At 32.8% G+C, this 23858-nt stretch overlaps 1 protein-coding gene across 1 annotated transcript in view; it reads left to right on the top strand.

Moving 5' to 3' along the window:
* LOC126737387 (pyridoxal-dependent decarboxylase domain-containing protein 1) overlaps positions 1 to 23858 on the top strand; it is a 70740-nt gene that overhangs the window by 12931 nt on the left and 33951 nt on the right. Inside the window, exons 6-9 of the mRNA XM_050442270.1 lie at positions 5123 to 5374; positions 7550 to 7621; positions 7683 to 7826; positions 15518 to 15746. Of these exons, the coding sequence (XP_050298227.1) occupies positions 5123 to 5374; positions 7550 to 7621; positions 7683 to 7826; positions 15518 to 15746 (697 nt within the window). The remainder of the gene's footprint in view (positions 1 to 5122; positions 5375 to 7549; positions 7622 to 7682; positions 7827 to 15517; positions 15747 to 23858) is intronic.

Genomic DNA, 23858 nt, shown 5'->3' with positions numbered 1-23858 from the left:
GGAATAATTCCACCAAGTCGTTTTATAAGAGTTCCTATTTTGACTTATGCCACGAAAGTCGTTCTTGCATTTAGGCTTTTCCAAACCATTCTTTTGGTGCTTTGCTACTAAAAAATGTAATGCTATAGCCTCTTGTTCATTAAATTTGCATTTGTATATGACAATGACTGATTTCCTCTCTGAAAAGATCTAGGGCTTTTCCCTAAACCTTTTTTTCTCCCTACTACCCTATAGCAGCCTCACTTTAGGTTTACAGGCAAGGGTGGCTTGGCCGTAGTAGGTTGAGCAATGAAGAACTACTGGGTGTAGAACTCAATACTGGTTTATTCATAAAAATTCACAACTATTTATATCAATCTTAAGATAACAATTCGAGGTAATTATACAAATCAACGTGAGCATCGTAATCATAATTTTAACTATTTACTAATTACGACCTTGCGAGCTTATAGCAAACGTGAGCTTAAAATCCATCGCAAACACCTTGACCGGCTAACATAAACAATTTTATATAATTATGTATGAATACTTAAAGCTGCCAAAAAATGTAAAATATTTTAAAAATGTCGTTTAGACAATCAACCTGCACCATCTTGTTTGAATATGGCCGAGGATTTATTCTGCTTAATTTATACTGAGAACTTTTGTCTTTCCAATTGGAAAAATTGTTAATTTTCATTTCAATTAATTTTACTTTGGACGAGTTAGCTTTTTGAACAGCATCAAACACCTTTTTCATTTGCTTTAGGGATTTTTTTACCTGGTGGTGAAATGAATGAGTCCGCCGACATAAATGTATGTCCGGGTTCAAAACATTTTAGAGATAAAGATTTTAAAGCGATGTCAGAAGAATTTACTAGATACACACAGAAACTAAAGAAAGCCCAATTTTTATTTTGGGCTGCACAGTTGTCCAACCACAAAATAACTTTTTCCACATCTCTGTTATCCAGAAAAAAGGCATAAAAGGCACTAATAATGTCTTCTTTAGACCGTCCCGCTATAGCTTCATGCCAAACTACTGCTGTGGGGAATTTCTTGTGTTTTCTTCCTATTGGAACAATACTTTCATTGAATGCTATAATACGAGGTACGAAAATAACCTCCTTGAACATTTCGCACCGCGGCAGCATAATGACCTAAAAAAAAACATTACTTAGGAGGAAGAAAACAATATAATGAGGTTTATGCTGTCACGATCAATATTTAGAAACATGTTAACGTCGCGTCAGGAAGACACTCACTTACACTCACACTCAATTTACTGTAACTAGCATTCGAGATGGTAGTTAATGCAGTAAATTGGAATTTACTGCAATTTCTAAAGTAGCCGCCCATAATAAGCCCAAAAATATGATAAACACGATAATATTTTCTTACCTTCTGAAGATCTGCTGAACATATCAGTGTGTTGGGATTATCCGCTTCAGCATCAATTTGATATTGTTGTCGAGCTGAGTTTGCCTTTTCAATATGTTTATTCCATGAGTCACACTCGGCGCAATCATTTTCAATATCTTCGGGATCATGGTTGGTGTTATTTTTATGGTTTTTGAATGCTGCACAAGTAAAGCACTCTTCATGTCCAAGTGTAGTGAATGAAATGTTCATTTTACTGACGACTTCCCTATATAAATAATAGGAAAAATTCATTGTTGGATGTTTCTTCTTGAAGTCGTTGTACATATTCACTATGGTGATATCACTTGGAAGGTATCTCCTATTTGGAGCGTGCTCCTTCCGGTAGTGTGAAATTGTAGGCTGGAACGACTCTATACGCTCTCTGATTATAGACCGATCTATCTTTTTCGAGGAACTAGCGCTACCTCTTTGGGATTTTTCTGCCTTTAACTGAGATGTTACAGTTGTAGTGGAAGAGAATGCACTTCGAACAATTCGATCATTGTTTGGCAAATATCCAAGAATGGCCAAGAAAAATATTTTATATACTTCCTGTATCTTACCGTTATCATTTTTGAGCTTATAGGTAAACCTCATTGACCGTCTTGAATTTAAAAATACTTTTCTTTTTGCATTTTTCTTTTCCGTCATGTTTAACACAAAAGTTTTTTGCTCTAAATTCGTTAATTGCCAAAAATGTAAATGTATATGTGCACGTTGTTCTTCTGAAATTTTTTCAGTACAGCAGTTTTTGCAATTGCTTCCACATGGATCTTTCAGTAAAAACTTATTTTTCCTGTCTTCTAATTTTTGTTTTTTTCTGCTCTGTAAAGATGTACTATAACTTTTTACTATTACTTTTTTTTTATAAATCTTCTTCGTTCACGTAGCTGTCCCGATTTTGTATATAAACTGGCTTTTCGATTTTCGGATTGCTCAATTGCAGCATCAATCATGTTATCGACAATTTCGGTAACCAAGCCGGTAACATTATCCTGGTTATTGTTATTTCAATTTGTGTTTATAGTGTTTTTCGGACGAATAACTGGAATAACTATGTTTTGATGGATAATAATCGAAGGACGTCTAGGTTCCGCATTTTCTGTTTCTGAAGTTGATGAACTAGGCGACGATGGAACAACAAAATCTGGATCATTGTTTTCGCAATTTTTTGCTAAGCGGGTTTTAGCGTTTTTTTCTTTAAATTCCTTTAATTTACTGGCCAATTCTTTATTTTGCCTTGCTAGCTGCAACATTCGCATCTGCTATTAGTATTAGCAGCCATTGCCCTAAAAATAAAGGCTATTTTACCAAACGAAAAGGCTACAAGTAAAAAATATTTTCCAAGAAAATAAAATTGTGCGTATAGATCAAAATATATTCAAAATGGTATTTTTAGTTATAAATTGTCTGCCATTAAATAATTGGTCCCTAAATAATACGTTTTTTTTATCACAACATAGATCATAAGTATGGATAGCTACCAATTTATGCCAAGAGAATGTTATTATATTTTGAACCAAACTGTGGTATTATTTTTTGTTTAAATGTCTTTGTGTCTCTAATATTGTTATTACAGTTTAAAAACGTATCTTTTAGAAATGAAACCTCGCATCTCCACAATATGGCCTTTTTACGTAAGAAAATCATTAAACACAGTAATTATAATGATAACCCTAAATATTCTAATACTACAACTACAATTTTAGTACACAAACTAACGGAACACAAAGCTTTAAAGAGTTTTTAGCTTCTTCTGTAACATTTACAATTTTGGAGATGCATGGTATTCGCATAAGGCCGGCGAAATGACTAGCTATTTGGAATAACAATAAATTTACAATTTACTCACCTTCTTTTAAAGTCCTCCAAATTGTGGGTCAAATCACTTTAACAAAATAATAAGGGTATCGTTTATTTATTTCTAAAACAACAATAATAATACTCACTGTTCCAACAAAAGTAAACAAATAGATTTTAGACTTTTAGAGGTTATGTTTTTTTATCTGTCAAGCGTCAAAATACTAGATTGCGCGGCAAAGCCGGTGTTAAATCAATTTGACGTATCTACTTCATTGTTAAGTAAATATGTCGCATGTACGCTATGGTTTATTTGTCGTATTTGAACTGCAAATACGACATATATACCTAAAAATATGCAGTTTGGACAATTTTGCTTAACAAACTGAGCATAATTTCACATACGACAAAGAAATAATATAGTTTGCTGGCCGGTAATGAATGTTTTACGACTTTTTGATCTAACAAATAGATGTAAAACTTTGATATGATGTGAAATACCAGAAAATCTCAAAATTGCCGAAAGATGCAGATACGACTCTTATTCTTAACACGGCAGGGTTGACTTACCAATATGATTTGATTGGTGCTTTTGAGAGGTCTGTACAGGTCGATAGTGTGTATACAGACTTTTCGAAGGCCTTCGATAGGGTTGGTCATGAAAATCTGGTTCGGAAGTTTAGGGCCATGGGCCTTGGTAGGATTTTGGTCGAATTTTGTCACAGTTTTTTGACTGGTCACATACAGTTGGACAAGATAAGTAATTATATTTCTAATGGTATTGAAGTATCTTTAGGCGTGCCTCAAGGTTCGCATATTGGACCGGTCTTTTTTAACTTGTTCATAGTGATGTAATTGTTCATTCAAAGCATCTTGCTTCTGCTGATGATTTGAAACTGTATAAAGCCATTCAGTCGTATCTTCATGCTGAGCTACTTCAATTGGATTTAAATACTGTTGCTGAGTGATGTAATAGCAATAGTCTGGAACTGAATGTAAAGATGTGTGTATGTATTTCGTTTGGTCGTTCTAATAAAATTATTAATTATCAATACACAATCAACAATAACGAACTCAAGTCAGTTGATACAGTTGATGATTTAGGTGTTCTTTTCGATATCAAACTAACTTTTTTGGCCGCACATTTTGGATATTATTAACAAGAGTATGCGTAGTCTTGGTTTTATCACTAGAAATACATCTTTTACCTTACTGTTTCAAATTACTTTATTACTCTTTGGTACGTTCCTTGCTTGAGTATGCGTCTGAAATTTGGTCCCCTTATTATGATTCTCATATTGAACGCCTTGAGGCTGTACAAAGAAGATTCTTAAGATCCCTTGCTTATAGAGTCGAAGTTAATATTTTTCGTAGCTATTACATCGACTATAATGCTATCAGTGTCCAATTTAATATCCCTAATCTTGAAGTCAGACGGCATTATAATGATGCTTTAAAGTTTTATAAGATCTGAAATGGTTTATATCATTGTCCTACCGTCTTGGAAGCAATTCCTTTTAACTCCTGCCAAAGAAGGATCAACTCTCCTATGTTTCGTTTACCCTTTGATTCGGCCAACTATGGGTTTTTTTTCTTCACTGACTAGGACTTTGCATTTCTTTAATGAAGAAAAGTTTGGATTCATTTTCTAGCGGCTTACAGTCAAATAAAAAATAAATAATTTTAGACTTTAACCTACGTTCCTTTGATAGTGTTAAGTTTTTAGCCTTGTTGATGATTGTTTTTTCAGAGGTTTTATCTTGGTATATTTTTTTTGTTATTCTAGTATTACATTTATATTGTTATATTATCTATTTTGTTTTTGTAAACTGGCTCTGCCGTATATTAAAATAAATAAATAAATCAATAAATTTCATATAAAAGAAACTTTGTAAACATTTTCCTATAAGAATAAATGTAGACCCTGTACAGGCTGTGGGATCAAACTAATCCGTTAAGAAGCAAACAAGTTGGTACCTCAAGGGAAAGTACCCTTCCCTTATTGGCCGGTTTACATACGGATCATCAAAGTAGGCGTATTATGACCCTTCCCCTTTGGGCTGCACTCCAAAGCTTAGGGAAGGAAGGAATATTGAGCAGAATTAGGGAAAACTTTTTGGCTAGTGAAAGATTGTATGCCGCTTTGGACGTCTTCAGGCACGTTCGAGTTCTGGTAAGTTTTAAAATTTATTTTTTTTACGTAATATATTCAACAAAACAGTATAAACCAAAAGTAAACACACATCACGGTTTCAAGGATATGTAATAGAGGTACACGCGTTTCGGCGAAAAACAGGGTGTTTTGGGAGGAAAGGGAAATATTTTGGGAACAGGTTCAAAGGTCAAAATAAGATAAATTAACCCATACGTTTTAATCCGATTCTCAGCCGTTTCTGAAATAATCGGTTCTGATGTTTTTTTGTAAGATTTTTTTATTTTAAAAGCAACACAAATAAATACTAGTAAAAAAATAAAATTCTAATTTTACTTTGAAGCATTCAAAATTTGATTGTAAAATCCTTCCACGGTTTCTACTGGTATTTCGTACACTAGAGCTTTCATCCACCACCACAGGCAATAATCCAGTGGATTTAAGTCTGGTCACTTCGGTGGCCAAACTTGAGGTCCTTCCCTGCGAATCCAACGATCAGGAAAACAATTGTCTAAGAAATTACGCACTCGACGACTAAAATGAGGCGGGGCTCCATCGTATTAAAAATACATTCGATGTCGAACAATTAGCGGAACATCATCCAGCATGTGCATTAAATGGTCTTCCAAAAAGCGTAAATATTCTTCTCCAGTAAGACGCTCATCTAATAAAAAAGGACCAAACAACTGGTCATTCAGCATTCCACACCACACGTTAACAGTGAATCGATGTTGAAAGTTTCGTTCAAACGCGGCATGAGGATTTTCATCTGACCACCGATGTTCATTGTGTCCGTTATTAATTCCATTGCGGGTAAAATGAGCTTCATCGCTAAATAAAATGTATTTATGTAGGCCTCGATTTCGTTGGATCCATTCGCAAAATTGAACCCTTAAGTCATAATCACCCTCTTGAAGATGTTGAACCGGTTGAATATGGAAAGGCTTAAACCGTTTTTCTTCCAAGTGTCTTCCATGTGATGCTATTCGAAGTTCTTTTGTAATCCGCCTCGTACTAACACCCGGGTTCTCTTCAGCCATATCCAGAACATTTTCTTCATTTTCCACATTTAATCCCGCTTCTCGTTTAGAACTAATTCTTACGCTTGGTATATAATATTTCTGTTTCCTGAGCATTTGCAAAAACTCTCTGAAAAACTTTTCGATTAGGAATTCTTCGATTTGGAAAACGACGTCGATATTCATCAACCGCACGTAATGCGCTACCATTACAGAAACCATACACGAAGATCATGTCGGAAACTTTTCTCTGCATGCTTGTCAAAACTATCAGTCAATTAAAATAGGTATTAACAGAAAATGACGAAATACCTGCAACGTGAGTTAGAGAACGTAATTATTCCAAAAATTTACAAAAAAAACTTTAGAGCCGATTATTTCAGAAACGGTTAAGAATCGGGTTGAAACATATGGGTTCATTTATCTTATTTTGACCTTCTGAGTATGTTCCCAAAATATTTACCTTTCCTCCCGAAACACCCTGTATATCTCAAAAATTCTTGACCTAAGCCAATTTCAATGCAAAAAAATTCGTAGCGAAAATGGCAACGAGGAATCGTCCAAAAACATTTTTAACTTTGCAAAGTGGCCGTACCAAACTGTCAAATATACAAATTTAAAATTTGACCAAAATTACTAAATTAAGATATAAGTTTGATAACGCTATTGGAAAGCTGAGTAAATTTTCTAAGAATTCGGTTTAAGCCAAATTTTTATTCGATCAATAATAAGGGTGGGGGAAACGATGCTTTCATATTTGAATCGCTATATCTTGTACACATTTTAACCAATTTTAATCAACAAGGTGTCATATGAAAGATAATTTTCATCTCTCTGAATGGATTTTTGCAGTGACATAAGTTAATTTTAAAAAATAGATCAGATAGCGCTGTTCAATGCTTCTAATATTTTGAAGTTTTACAAATTAAAATTGTTTTATAAAATCTATATTTTGACGAAAAACTGCATATTAATATCTTTATTCGTTTTGGAGTTATTATCAAATAACTGGCAATAATAGAGTTATATGTAGCTAGTATCACAAATAAATGAAATATGGCATTAATTAGTCATATTTCATGTAAGGGGTGTAGTTCATTCTATGTATATTGATTTAAAAAAATTACATGTGAATCACTTTTAAAATTTTTGTTCGAATGTATTCAATTTTTTCTAGAGTCCTAAACCAGGTGGTGAAAGCGGGGCCTATACTATTACCGAATTAATATCCAAGCCTGCCAGTATATCGGTACGTTTTCACGCAGTGTATTTTATTTATTTATATTAAAATATCAATTTACCACTTTTAGATGTTATTAGAGTCGACTGCGTGCTGCGTGGTGTTTCAGTTTATACCAGAATTGGCAGAAAATGAAGTTCTCACCAAAGTGCCTGTTTACTATGATAAGTTGAATTCATGGTTGGGTCAAGTGCTGCAGTTGGATGCTCCCCAGGTAATAGACACTTTTAATTTCTTTAACTGCTAAATGGACGTCATCTTAAGCTGCTTCTTGCTACGATACAATACCATTGTTATGGTATCGTTTGATTTAAAATTATTTATTACAAATATTATAATTACTATTCTCTTTCTATTAAACTGTCTATTCTTTTAGTTCTGTTCGTTGGGTAAAACTTAAATGATTTAAATACATTACCTCTCATTTCAATATTTCAAGCTTAATTAATAAATTTATATGAGACACAGTATCAAATGCACAAGAAAGGGCGATAAACATTCCCACAGTTATCCACTATATACCTAGTAATATTCCTGATTGAAAGTTTGACTTTTCAATACTCTTGAGATTGAATTAGTAATTGAAGCGCTTGGGGGAACAAGGTACAGAAGCCACATTTGGCCTTTATTGAGAAAAGTTAAAATGAAACTTTTGGTTAAATCCTGAAATCAGAGATATGTTTTCAAGCAAACGGTTCTATGTGATCTTTATGGAAGATGGGTTTATTTATTAATTTTAAAGAAAATAATTGGTAATTTGTTTCTAAAAAAGAATATATTTCAAAAATGGAAAAAAAAAGTGGTTTGTGACCTTTATGTTATCAAAAACATATGCTATATTTTTGCAATAAAAATACATAGAACCACATCTTAATAGCAATAAAATATTTTAAGTAGCCACAAATAACACATTTGGATTCTGATTTAAAAAATAAAAAAAAAACTTTATTTCTAAAACTCTTCGTCAAAATCTAGATTATTGGGTTCACCACCAACACATCCACGTCATTTTCTTCTGTTCCTGCATCCACATTAACAGAATTAGAAGCTGTTTTCAAAATATTCAGGTAGAAGGTTTGGTTCACGGGAGGGATATATTGCATGAGTTTCTTCAAGTCTTCTACTTTCTTACTTTGTAGCTCTACAGGCTTATCATATTTTTTTTCCAAGTTTTTTAAAATTCCGTAGACCTGTTGGCAAAGCCTATTTTCGCGTTTTCCGATATTTACTGGTTTAAAATTACCGTTTAGTTCATGTTTCACCAACATTACATTCGGATTTTGAGACTCGAAGCGGAAACATAGTACCCTATTAAAATGTAAAGGTTCTTTATCATCAATAACATTTTTCTTTGCTATAGAGATGTTTCCAAAAGAAAAAAATCACTTTGTTCCACAACGACTACTTCGAATGGATTTACCCGTTTGCTTCTTTGCACAGCTTTAAACCAGTCTTCTGGAGAATAAATTTGGCCCAAGTATCTTTTATGCTTCTCTCTGAGCGCAAAGTCACGATCACATAGTAGATGAGTGTGGCCGGAAATAAGAAATCTATGCTCGATGCTTCTAAATTTATTTTCTCTCACGAGTTGCGACCAGAGTGATATGATTTGCCAATTTTTTATTCTGGCCCCCGCAATTATCTTTAAAAATCACAAGATCTTTTTGGCCAATTATGTTTTTGGAAGAAAAATATTTTAGCAGAATACTAGCGATTTCTTCACTACCTCGCTTTGCCGTTGTTTCCGGCCACATGAACATGGCTGCTTTTCAACTTACGCAGTCATGGACACCAAGATTGTAGGTCCAAGCCTTGTAGCGTTTTATTTTTCTACTCTTATTTTCACTAACGCTCCATTGATATTTCATTAATTTCAATCATTATATTAATAATTTCAGTCAACTTCTTTTATCGATATTTCTTTAAATTCACACTGTCAATGACACATTACTACTGTAACGCATTACTCTCCTGGTTTTATTATTCATGCTTTCTGTTGACGGTCCGTCACTCTTCTGGTTGGTCTTGATTGATGTTTTCTCTGATTGGATTGACGTTGACAGCTCAGGCGAGAGGTGGGGTCGTAACTTATTTAGTCGGTACTGCATCCATTTTTCGAGGACTTGTTCCCGTGTCGCAGGTAGAAGCGCACGTAAAAAGCCAGTTTTTTATTTTCGAAATTTGTGAAGCAGGAAGTGGCCAATATGGCTTATAATTTATAGTCCTTAATCTTGTTCCTTTAGGGAACTGTTTATTCCATAATTCTGGTGTAGGATGCCCAAGATTTTAATGGATAGATTTTGAAACTTAGTAAGGGTTTTACTTTTCCGTTTTCGTCTTTACTCTTCTTCAATTGTTGATGGCTGTAGGCTTTTGATTTCCCCGGGAAATTGCTGAAAGCGGTGGAGCTGGAGTCAGAGCTAGAGCTAGTATTAGATATTCCCAGTCCGGATAGCTAAGCTACAAATGGCATACATTTACAGCCTCGATTTTGAAGGCCAGCCGTTCATTTCTTGGAAGAATATACAGGCCAGTCTATTCCATTTATTTAAATATTACTAACCATAGATTTGTTTCACATATTTAAATTTTTATTAATATACCTTTAATTTCAATTTATTGCTACAAATATTTAATCAATATCATAATTTAATACGTCAATTTCTTATCTATAATTTTAGTTATTTCTTGTTCAGTATTTTTCAGTACCTTTTTTGGTAATTAAGTAGATATAACTCGGTTAAGGCTGATATGCCTTAGGTAAAAAGGTTCATGAACTTTCCCCTGCGTAATACAAATATTTACTAAAAACTTTAATAATTGCAATTTATTTTTCAAGTGCTGAAATCTACCTAGTAGGTTAATTATAATTTAAATGTTACTTTTGACAAACTTATTTTATTTAATCATATCAACATTATTCATATTTTAATTCATAATAAATTATTAACATTTAACAGATTAGAAAATGAGGTGTATACATATCTTTGATGTAAATATAATTTGGTTGTATTGTTAAGATATTTTTTTTTGCCTCTTAAAATCTACTTTATCCAGGGTCATTTAATTATTAATTGAAACCTATATACCAAGTGTTTTTCTTAGTTTTCTTTCATTTATAAAAAAAAAAAAACTAAGTGGCGCCCTCTTATTTAATAGTTATAATCAAGATTATATTCTTTAATAGCCAGTCATAAGTGAACCTTGGAACAATCCCAAGCCTCCAATAATTCTGAGTTACCGTCTGCAAACTCTTGGCAAACTAGTAACACTGTAAAGTTAACGCCGCAGCCTTTCGCAGATAAAAGGCAGGACCAACAGTTAGGTTTGGTGTAGGAAGTGTTTGTTGTAAGTCAAAAGTAATCACAATTTTGTCTTTACTCATTTCGGCCGATTCCACTTCCTCTGTCAAGTTGTTGTGCATGGCGGCTGCTCGCCTATGATGAAGTTCTAGTTGAGTTTTTAATTTTTTTACTTCTTCATCGTTTTTATTAGTTTCTTTGGTCTTATTTTCTCTTTAGTTTCTCTATATCCTTCGATACATATCTTCTTTTACTGGTTTAATGTTTTTATCTTGACACCAGTCAATGTAAAAATCTTTGTACAGAGATGAGATGGAAATGTCGTGACCTAAATATACTCTGTTGGGATTCTTTTTCCTGCTGTAGTGGCTAACATACTTTGGAAAAGCTTTGATGTGGTCATGAGCAGATTGTACTTGCTCATATGGAATCCTATTGGGTCTGTTGTGGTGCTTCCCACGTTCGTCATTTTTGGGAACACTTCTTCCCTCTGCAATCTGTTCGAAAATAAGTCGTACCATTTTAGAGGAGTTTTGTAATCCATGTACTGATACAAAACTCTTCCTTACAGAGTTGTAGATTTAAGCCATTTAATTTTATAAAATATTGATAATTAATTTTTCTGGAGGATTCTTGCCTTTTTGTTTTTTTTTCTATATGAGCGTTTTTTCGGCACAGCTTTAATACATACAAATAAATAAGTGTTTCGTCCTTTATAAGAACCCAAATTCAAAAAATCGTTAAAAATTTGGTTTTTCTTTCCAACCATCTTTTCTCTGCACTTCTTCTGACATTTACAGGGAGGACCAATTATTCTATCGTCAACTTTCTTTCCTCTACTGCTCTCATAGCAGTGTCCCAGGTTACGCTTGGTTTTGGCTTTTTCCTTTTCTCTTCTTTGAATATTTTGTTTTCGCCATCGTGACGGAGTAGCTTTATCAGGTGTTTCTAGGACGCCTCTTGATACATCCGCTTCATTATTTTGGGAATGGAACTGTAAACAAATTTTTTTTCAGAAAAGTTTTTTTATCATGAATTGATTAATATACCTTTTTAAACATTAAAATGGGAAAAAAATTTAACATGACAAATACTGAATAATATTTTTCGACTCAAAAAAGTCATAAGCCACATAAAATGGGTAATACATTTTTTAAGAAATAGGCCTAGCTCAATAAGGGCTAAGGTGTTCTAAAATTTTATTTCATAGTTACTTTATTATTTTCTGACAGAAATAAATTACTAGAATTGGCTAAATCCAGAAACACTAAGTTTATGACAATATCGTAGTAAAAAGGCACATGCCACAACAAAAAAGAGCAAGACGGTCATAAGCCACAATATTGTTTACTTACCGATAAATCGTCGTCCGTGAAAGAACCGGTGCTGCCTATCATCGGGATTATAATTTCGGTCCCTTACACTATTATCTGAATCGAAATCACTTTCCGAACTAGCACTAGAAACTTCGTTTTTACACAGACTACGTTTAACAGACACCTGCTTCTGTGCGGCCATGTTGCTTTTGAGGTGGCATATGACTTTGTTGACCAAAAAAATGCCTGATATTTTAATTTGGCAACAAGAAACTACACGTTTGGTGACGCCATCTCTTAGCGTATGTTAGAGATATTTTCATTGTGGGTTGTGACCTTCTTAAGAAAGTTTTTTTAACTCGAAAAATTCATCCGTTACCCCAAAGATGCTGGTCATACACTTTTATAAAAGGTAAAAAACACGAAATCTACAGCATCACAAATACATTGAATAAAATAACGAAGGTTACATGTTTCGCTCGACTAGAGCATCATCAGACTTAAACAATAATTAAAATTATGTAACCCGAAAAAAGGAGAATTCAACAAAAACTTACCATGACATACACAAAACACCTGACATACAAGTAAACAATGATTACAATAAAGTGGCACTATCTATGTACAAAGAACTCAACTAAACAATCAAATCACTTTATACATTTTAGAAATCTAACCATTATTTAAGAGTCTAGAACTATTTGAGGTTGTTAAAAACTAGGTGGCCATCAAAATCAAACCTTTCATTAACACAGGACAGATCTGGGCTTTTAAAAGCTTTACTAATCTCCATTGTCTCCAACAAGTGTAGTTTTTTACTTTTGTTGCATTGATGCAGTATTTTTATATTTTGGCTGTCAGGAAAATCATGTTTGGAGTCGAGAAGGTGATTAGCAAAAGCTGATCTGGTCACTGTGATTTCGGTATTTTTAAATTTATTGTATTGGGCCTCGTGTTCACTAATCCTAGTAGAAATCTTCCTACCAGACTGGCCGACGTACACTGCAGGGCACTCTTTACACCTAATCTCATAAACTCCTGGAGAAGATAGCGGGGGTAGTTTATCTTTAGTTTTAATTAGATGTCTTTTTAAGGTATTATTGGTTTTAAAAGCTTGGGTTATGCCAAAGGGAGAAAAAAAGCGGGATAGTTGTGACGAAATTGGTCCAAAATAAGTAAACGATCTAAAAGTTATGATATAGTTTGTTTATTGTCTGATAAAATTAAATGAAAATTTATACTTGTTCACATACTGAAAATACATTTTATATATAGGTTTAAGAGGGAAAAAGTTACTGACTGCTAGTTGTTTCATAGTAAGGAATTCTTTTTTAAAAGCTTCACGAGAAAGTGGGATGTTAAAAAGTCTGTAAAATAAAGAATGGAAAGCAACAAATTTATGTGAGGACGGTGATGTTGAATTATATTGTATAATATTATCTGTTGTTGCTTGTTTACGAAATATTTCAAAGGACATCTTATTTCTTTCCCTCTTACGTAATAAATCTAAGAATGGTAAGGTGTTGTTCTGTTCCTGTTCGATTGTGAACTCAATTTTAGAGTGAAGAGAGTTGACATAATTATGGAAATTTGTAAGCTCTACCTCACTTCCATTCCAAATCAAACATATATCATCCACATACCGTTTATAAAAGATGATGTTATTTTTAAAATGACTGCTCATTATTTTTGTTTCTAAGTTGCTAAGAAATACTTCACTAAGAAATGGCGATAAACAAGAGCCCATTGCTAGTCCTTCTTTTTGTTTGAAAAAACGGTTGTTAAATTGGAAAAAATTTTGATCTAACACAGTAGAAAGGAGCAAAAGTAGATTTTCCACCAAAAGTGAATCAAGTTTCCCCCTGAGAAGATCTTTAACTAAGACCAGACAATCAGCGGGTGGAATGCTTGTAAATAAGTTTTTCACGTCTCGCGATATAAGCTGGGCTGTATCTGGAACGTGAACATTCTGAATGCTTTTGGCAAAATTCACTGAATTTGTTACAGAATATGGCGCTTTGAGGTTTGAGACATTTCTAAGAACGTTGTTAAGCCAAGATGATAACTGGTAACAAGGGGAGTCAACAAAGGAAACCACAGGTCTAATTGGCATACTAGTTTTATGGACTTTTGGCAACCCATATAATAGAGGTGTTTTAGGGTTCATGGGATATAGTTTTTGTTTTGTGGAATTAAAATATTCTAAGGTTACCAAGGTCATGTCTAAGACTTTTTTTTAATTTATTAAAGAATGGACCTGTCGGATCTCTGTCGACCTTTTCAAAGTTTTCTGTGTTTAGAAAATCCATTACTTTATTTATCTAATCGTCTCTTTTTAAGGCAAGTAATCATGATCCCTTATCGGCTTTTGTGAAAACTATACCGTTGTCCCTAATTTTTTTTTTATAGATCTTAATGTTTTGTTGTTGTTTTGATTTATTCTCTGTTTATTGTTAAGGAAACAATTTTGATTTAAAAAGGAAATTATTCTTGCTCTTAAAATGTTCTTATTTGATATATCCGTCTACTGTAGAGCATTTTCAGCCTCTACAGCCAATGTTTCCCTAACACATCCGTCGGTTCTAGTAGGAAGATTAAATTTTAAAATGTTGTTAAGAAATTTTAATTCGACTTCAGAAAAAGAAACACTAAGGTTCATAAATCTATCGTGAAAAACATGACTAAAATTACTTTTGCGATATTCGTGGAAATCATTGAGTCTAAGTGAAGTTATATATTTGCTTTTAAGGTTACTAAGTTTCTACACAAGAAACTTAGTAACCTATTATTAGTATCTATTAAAAGTAGTAGAGCCGAAAGTTGTTACTTCATCTTTGAATTTACAATCCAAATAAATAAATAAATGCATAATGTCAACTTCTTAAGAAAGCATTTAAGAAAGCAAAAACTTTCTAAACGGCGTATGGTTAGTCTCTAAAATGCGCAACTTTTCTTTAATTTAATCAACCTCGTATCTCCTGTAGCTGCCGAGATCTCCATGATAGACATCCTTATCTTGGACACACTGTATAGAGGATCACAAAATACTATTTTATTGATATTCGCTGAAACTTACTTTTCGAAGTACTCTCCATATCACAATACAAAATCAATTGACATGCGCAAAATAGAGCGTAACTGAATACCAGCTGTACTTATTTTGCAAAAGTATGCACTGAAGACCCTTAAGGAAAAATTTTTCAACAATAATTTTTAGATTTTTGGCCAACTTTTCGGCAGCTTTAGACCACAGCATGTATTATTTCTTTAATATTTTTCCATTACAGATTCCAATAGATATATGTGAACTAGATGATGTTGGCGTAGTTTTGAGGTTTTGCCCTTTTGAAAATATCGCGGGACAACAACCGAGCTTGGAAGAGTTCAAAGCATTTATCCAGTGTCTGGAACAGCAACTGGTCATCCTCCGGGCAACTATTCACCATAAGGAAACTTTTATTAAAATAGTCGACGCTTCTCCGGTTTTGTTTTTGGTGGATCTTCCCGATTGGGCAGGTAAGTACTTTAAAATTCACACTTAACTATATATGGCGCAATCGTAATATAATATTTACATGTCACAGGTATATTGGAGTTAGCAACTAAAGAAAGCGCCTTGTTATTTCTGCGTCTGTCTGTCTAATTTTTTTCCCTTTTTTAACTTACAATCTTCACTTATTTTCTATTCTATTCAGTGTTTCCTTAATGCACCTATAAGGATTGCCTTATTGCACCTATTTAAAAGGAAAAACTCTTATGCAAGTTCTGCATCTTTTTTTACAAAATGTCTTTTTAATCGACGCACAGTTCCTGCTTGATTAATTTCTCGTGTCGCCTCAAGTATTCTTTTTCTTAGTTCCTTTCTTGTATTAACCGGCCTTAAATAAACAATATTTTATAACTTTTGTTTTATTTTGTTTTGTTTTTATTTTGTAATTTTTGTCTTTAAGGTATTAAAAGATTGATTTTAATGCCAATGTAGGTTTTAGTGATAGTTGTCCGTACTATTAACTGTTTCTAAAAGAGTGTTTCATAGTATATCAAGAAGTACAACTTTTTTATGAGATAAGAAACCCGCATATTTTTTCACTATTATGAAATTAGAATGAAACAAGGAAGTTTTTAAACCGATGGTCCCGATAAAACATTCATTATTTCTCTTACAGTATAAGAGCAAAACAAATAGTAATTAAGTGAAAAAGCAATAATCCTGGGAACTCCCTGTATTATTTCCACAATAAAGAAGAACTTTGAAAAAGTAATTACTGTCCTAAGTCATTTCATGATTGGACAATATTATAAAGTTATTAAAGTTAGACAGATATTGTCATTGGCGTAGTTTAGATTTTTTTGGAACAAAATTGGTCAGAATCTTTGGAAAATTTTAAAATTTGCTTATAACTCAAAAACAAGGATATATTTCGATAGCCCATAGGAAGACCTAATCCCAGTTAAAACGTTTTACAAGTTCAACGGGACACCCTGTATATAGGTCGAAATCATTTTTCAATAAATACCTACATTTCACGCTTAATTGGTAATACAATTGATATATAAGTTACAAAGTTTATTTCGTTTTATTTAATATAAATTTAATCAAATTCCATGAATTCCAAGCATCTCTGGTAACTGAGAGCAAAAAATAGAAACTTCAGAAAGATGCAATAAAACAATTAAAAACGGATTTCGTCCTATACATCTTTGGCTTAAAATGTTTGAGGTCATTCTCTTAATGGATTACACCTACCTTCCAGACACCCTGTTTTTAGTGAAGTAAAGTAAAATTTATTTCAAAAAACAAAGTGTTCATTTTTAATTGACAACGGAAGAAAACTAACTTCCATATAGCTAATATTACATGATAAGTGTAAATACAAAAAAAACTTTTGTTTAGTATTTTGTATTATCTATTTTGTTTTTGTAAACTGGCTCTGCCGTATATTGAAATAAATAAATAAATAAACTTATAAAACTAAAATACGAATAAAATGCTTCATACTGCTATAATTTAAAATACGAGAAGTAAGTTAATCCACAATACATTAGAGGTGAATAGATAGATACTCAAAAGTTTAACTCAACAACTGCACTAATTTTTATACAAAGTTATAATAATTTTCGAATTCACCTATTGAGTAGTACGTCTTCTTGATGAGAATACTTTTAATTTTATGTTTAAATGTATGCAAGGATAATTGCTTAAACATAAAAGGAAGCTTGTTATACAATACCGCATCATTATTAATATTAATAAATAAATACCCAACCAGCAGTATTTTATAAATGGAGTGTATTTCTCAATATATTTCAATATTCTAATGTATAAAACTATAATCTGACTTGAATAGGCTTGTTGTTTGGTGTTACATTAATTGTATGGATTTGAATATCAAGAAATATTACTCAGTATGTTTTAGTAAAAGTAAAAACACCATTGATTATCGCTATCATAATAATTAATAACTCTTAAATATTACAATAGCATAAAAAATGACTTAATATATAAGATATACAAATCTTGAGTATATATTACAATGGTAACTTAAATTACAATAACACAAAGATTTTCTTGAATATGGCAACAAATTTTTGAGAAGGATACACTAGATTTAAAAAAAAATGAAGTAATATAATTGCCACAGACCTGTATAGACTAGTGCAGAATAGAGGAGTTCAGGTTGAGTAGAACAGTTAGAAAAAAAATTATATAATTCATGCGTGTGGAAGAAGATTCTTACAACTCAAAATTTGCATTTTTTTGAGATTTCTGTATCAAAAGGCTTAAAAAACTATTTTCTTTAATCTAGAAAAATGTTACACATTTAGTTGAATTACTTCTCATAAGATGGCGAGATGTCACATAGGTATTTTTCACAATGAGTGCGACGCCACTATTCTTCAATTAGCTGTACCTACTGAAAAATTATACTTTTTAAGTTGTCTTTTTCCACCCGCACGATATGAATATATATAAAATTGGACCTGGCACTGACCTTTGCGGCACCTGATATTCGACAAGTCATCTTGACGTATAAAACCTGAGCCACTCCAAAGCAACACGTCTGAATTCATACCTCTAAAGCTTGGACGGCAGTATCCCGTGACTCGAACAGTCCAACGCTTCAGATAGATCACATAATACTGCTGCTACGGTCCAACATTCAAAGAAACATACAAGAAGAATATATTATATTCGAGTCAAAACCTAAATATGTTGCGTGCGAACCTGCATGCACAACAACGGTCAACGCACTATAGAAATGCAGTGGAGCCAATATAAAAATATCTAGAAAACACCTCAAAATAAAAGGGCAATAAAACGGGTACTCACATAAGCTGCACTAATTTACCACTTGTTTGTGAAACTCTTGACAAGTCACATTTCGGTAGTAAAAGTCACATTCGGTAAAACTCAACCCATTAGGGAATAGGACACTTTTCAATATTGTAGTCAGATTTGAAATTTTTTTATCAAGTCCTTGACATCCTTTTGACTCTTTACTAGTAGTAACATTAATACAATAAATAAGCCTAAAATTTTATTTAAAACTTTAATAACTCCGATGGAGATAATACATAAAATACATTTCAATAGTTATTCACCAAATTATGGAATATGGATCTTTTTGTTTTTTTGTATCCAATTATCATCATTCAAATCATTTTTAAAACACTTATGATTTTAGGTAGTATATTGAAGAGTTTGAGTGCGATATATTTAAAATGCCTTTCACCAATACCTTTTTTGCTTTTTGGAATTTTGGCATGTTCATTTTTCTTTTTTCTGGTGGTGTAGGGATGTGCTAGAGCTTTTGATTTGACTTAGGACTTTCGACTTTGAATTTTATTATTTTTTACGTTTATTAAAAGAGTAAATGAATATAACGGTCGTATATCCATTATCTTTGTTTCCTCGTGAAGTAACTCAAAGAGTTCAAAATTACCGATTTTTCTCAAAAGTAACTTTGAATACACTAGAATAAACATTGGCTGCTTTGGACTGAAAGCAACATCTACACAGGGGGCAGAGGGGATATTTTGTTGATAAACATGCTTAGTATTCCATGTTGCCAGTGATTACTCAAGTTTAACAGAAGAAAATAGAGTGATATAATAAATTATTATAATTAGCAGAAACAGAATTGCATTCTTTATTATAAAGCAAAAGAAAGATGAAACTCGTTTAATAACCAAAACTATTTTGTACTATATTTACACTAAACACTAATAATAATTAATATTTTTAATTTGGATTCTTTAAATCACCAAATTTCCACACACAGCGGCAACGCGGTAGATTTTGCCCAGAAATATTCTCGCAATAAAGGTATTTGACAACTGCGCTCGTTTACTTTTGGATGGTACACCTTTCGTACAGTATTAGTATTAAAAGGATGTTTTGAGTGGTTTTAGTGCGTTTTTTTAATTAATATTAAAACTAAAAACTCTTTTTGCTGAAAAATGATAAAGAAGTCTGGAGTGGTCACATATATTGGAAAAAAGGAAATTCAAATCGAAGTGTCAATTATGCCATCCTTCTAGGTTATAATATTATAAAAGACGGTATATTTGTAAAGTATCTATTAAGTATTGGATACCAAAATATTAATAAAAATGTGTAATTAAGTATATTATTATAATCTAGCAAGTTTATTGCTTATTCAAACCCGAAATGCCGCAAAATTAATGTGTGCAAAAATGACGGTAGTATCTGGTTGATAGCCAGCAACCAAAATCGAGAACGCAACATATATCGTGTCGTTTGCCAGCAACATATTTATAGTTGGCGCCCATTATTATGTAATCAATATAATGCCCGTATCTTCTGGAATTTCAAAGGAGTCTTAATAATTTTTTGTCAAGATATTAACCCATTAATTCCCAAGGGTAGAAATAAAAGAAATAAAAGTTTTATAAACGGTTTAGTTGTTTATTATGACTTAAAGTATACAAATTAAGAAAAAAAATCCAACAAAATATATTTTTTTTTGTTTTGATGAAAAAAATGTTGCGTTGACGCAACGTGGGTATTATACTCTATTTCAGAAGTGTATAGAGCAATAAACTGGGGAATTCCGTTCTGTTTGGCTACATTTCGTGGTAGTTCATAGGCGCAGGTACTTATAATATTTATGAATTTAATTTTCACGGATTAAATGCCTTTATTTTGAAAGAGATTAAATACTAAATAAATACTTTTAATCTTTTTGTATAGGTACCTATCTTTTAACGCTTTGTAACATGCAAAAATGGGGTCAGGTAATATATACAGACTATAAATACTTTTAAATCATATTTTAAACGTTAGTAGTCACTGCTACGCTGTAGTGTAATCACAATATTATTATCCCAATATTTAAAAAATGGAGGTATTCAGTCCAACGAAAAGATGTACTAAAAATTCTCCACTATCGCTGAGTGAAAAAGTTATTATTTTAAATGTACATGATTGCATAAAACACGATTACCCTAGTTTTACTGTGCAAGAAATTGTTGAAAAATGTTCTCGAATGAGTGGAATTGGAAAGTCCACCATTTTCAAATTGTTGCGGGAAAGAAAAGTAGCAGGTCAAGTGGAATCTCCCAAGCAAAAGCCAGGACGACCTACAAAAGTCCTTGATGAAAATGCTAAATGTATAATTCGAAGAAAAGTTCACTCTTTTTATTTTAAAAAGGAAATACCCACCCTAGACAAAATTTTAATGGAGCGTGGCCGAGATGACAGTATTCCGTTGATAAGTAGAAAACTTTTATGGAAAACTTTAAAAAATATGGATTTTGCCTGGGAAAAGCATAACCGCAAAGCACTTTTACTGGAGAGCGACGAAATTGTTTGTTGGAGACGACAATACTTGAGAAGTATCAAGCAGTACCGCAGGGAGCAAAAGAAAGTTTTTTATCTTGATGAGACGTGGATTAACGAAGGCTATATAGTCCAAAAAATGTGGCAAGACAAAAATATAACCAGTGCTCGCCAAGCTTTCATAGAAGGCCTGTCTACGGGTATTAAAGTACCTTCGGGAAAAGGAAAAAGACTTATAATCACACATATTAGAAGCGAAGAGGGATTTTTAAAAGAAGGTCTGCTAACCTTTGAGTCGACTCGCACAGGAGATTACCATGAAGATATGAACTCAGACGTTTTCGAGGACTATTTTGGTGAAATGATAAAATTTCTTCCGGCTAATTCGGTGGTGGTTATGGATAACGCAAGCTATCATTCACGGCGAATAGAGAAGACGCCAACTTCAAGTTGGAGAAAGCAAGAAATTATCGATTGGCTGACTGCAAAAGGTATTGCGTTTGAAGCAAATTTGATAAAAAAAGAACTGCTGGCAATAGCAAACTTACACAAAACTCGTTTCATGAAATACGCCGTGGAAGATATAGCCGAAAAATATAATATAACTGTACTGCGCCATACGTCATATCATTGCGAACTAAATCCTATAGAACTGATATGGGCGCAGGTAAAAGGATTTGTAGCAAGACAAAACACGACTTTTAAAATGAAAGATGTTAAGCTACTGTTTAATCAAGCCATTACGGAAGCGACACCAGAGAATTGGCGAAAAGCAGTCCAGCATGTAATTAAGCAAGAGGACAAAATGTGGGATCTTGACAACCTCATCGATCAGACAGTCGATCCTTTAATTATAATGTCAAGAGGTGATGACAGTTCGTCAGATGACGAAGAAGACTACAATCTATTATAATTTAAAATTGTTATACACTGTTCAAAAAGTGCCAGATCCAAAAGTGACATTTTCAACTGTTTTACTCTACATATTATGTTCAATAAATTTGTGAAAAAAATATATTATTCCATTTAAACAAAAGTAACTTTCTAAAATAAAATAGCATTTAAGTACATTAATTATAAGGTAAAAAACAAGTCCCAGTTGCACGCCTTTGGCGAACCGTTTTCAATGTTTATCAGTGGGTAACAATGGGCAAAACTCATAAATTGACCCAAAACCGGGTGGCACTACCTGCAATCAACGAAAAGAAAGAATTTTACATTGAAACTAATACCCAACTAAGGTAGTGGCATAAAATATTGGTGGATCACCAGGTACCACTTTTGCATACCTAATGAGGTTTTATTGCTCTACACACTTCTGAAATAGAGTATAGGCAGCATAAATAAATTTTTATGCTCTAATATACTTTATACTACAATACTGCACAGCAAAAGGTAGCGCATTTTTTGAAGGTCGGCCAAGCGTTGAGTTCTTAGAATAGTTTTGCGCCTCTGGTGTTTGCTCCATTTCTGCGGTAATGGCTGTTTCATATTTTATGAGAGCAACCGCAATTTTTGATTTGAACTCTAGTTTTTCTAGTTTCTAGTAGTCTGTATTTTCCGGGCATTTACAATAATGCTATCCATAAGGTTTGTGAAAAGCGGCCACCATCATTTGGTTCCTTTTACTCTACATTTATAATTCGATATATTATTGTCATGCAAGTCAACCCCTTCCATGTGTTGATTGTAGTTAGCTATAACTTTGGGTTGTGGAATTGGAGTAATCTTTTTCTCTTTCTTGCCATACCTCTTCGCTGATACCAAGGGTTCAATGGTACACGTGTTGGTGGCAAGCGTAACAATTAAAATGTTATTCCATCGCACCATCAAACTTTTATTATCCGCATCAAATAAATAGTCATAGAAACCTCTCTTTTTTTTCATTGATTTCATGATTTCCAGTTTGTTGTTTTTAGTACGATTTTCTCGGATGGTTCCAGTAGCAAATAAACCTTTTTGTTTTAGCAAACAAAAAAGTTTATGTGAGGAGAAAAAGTTGTCAAAAAATACTTGGTATTTGGATGGATCTTGGACAACTGACAAAAGATTTAGTACAAATGATTCTTCCAAGCCTAGTTCTGGTTGTTCTATTTTTGATTTTGCTGAATATGGAATAAATTTATACAAATATCCATTTGAACTGCATAAACACCAGAGTTTGAAACCAAATCTTATAGGTTTACCCTTTCCAAATCTCCAAAAATTCCAAACCGCATATTTTTCTCATTTATAGCATTGAAAAGAGGTTTGAGCTTTGAAAATCTGTCATTTTGATCAAGCTTGTCATTATCTCAAAAATGTATATTCTGTTATTATTAATAATAATATATATTGAATGAAAAATTGGAAAGTCGATTTGACATCATTGTCTGAGAGATAGTGAACTCAAAAAACCTCGCCTATGGTTTGCAGCTAGGCGTATTCTGTAGGGATTCAATGTTCTAAGAATATTACGGTATCGTCTGCGTAACTTAGAATTTTTTGTGTGATGGATAAATGTAAAAGACTGTTCATAGTAAGATAAAAAGGAGTGGTCCCAATACTGTTCCTTGTGGAACGCCACATGTCACTTTCCTGAAATCGCTCTAAGTGCCATTTATTTTTACTGTTTGCGATCTATTTGAAAGATAACTTTTAATTAGTTTCGAAGCAATAGCGCGAATGCCATACATTTCCAGTTTCTTTGACAACATTTTGTGATCTACTAAATACTTTTGACAAGTCTGCAAAAATACAAAACGTTGGTTGATTTTTGTCAAGAGAATCATACAGGCTTGAAGTTAGTTTTAATATGGCATCTTTTATAGACTTTTTTTCACGAA

The sequence above is a fragment of the Anthonomus grandis genome, chromosome 6 (genome assembly GCF_022605725.1).
Source record: "Anthonomus grandis grandis chromosome 6, icAntGran1.3, whole genome shotgun sequence".
NCBI lineage: Eukaryota > Metazoa > Arthropoda > Insecta > Coleoptera > Curculionidae > Anthonomus > Anthonomus grandis.
Note: the sequence above shows the minus strand (reverse complement) of the source record. Positions and strands in the feature narration are given on the sequence as shown.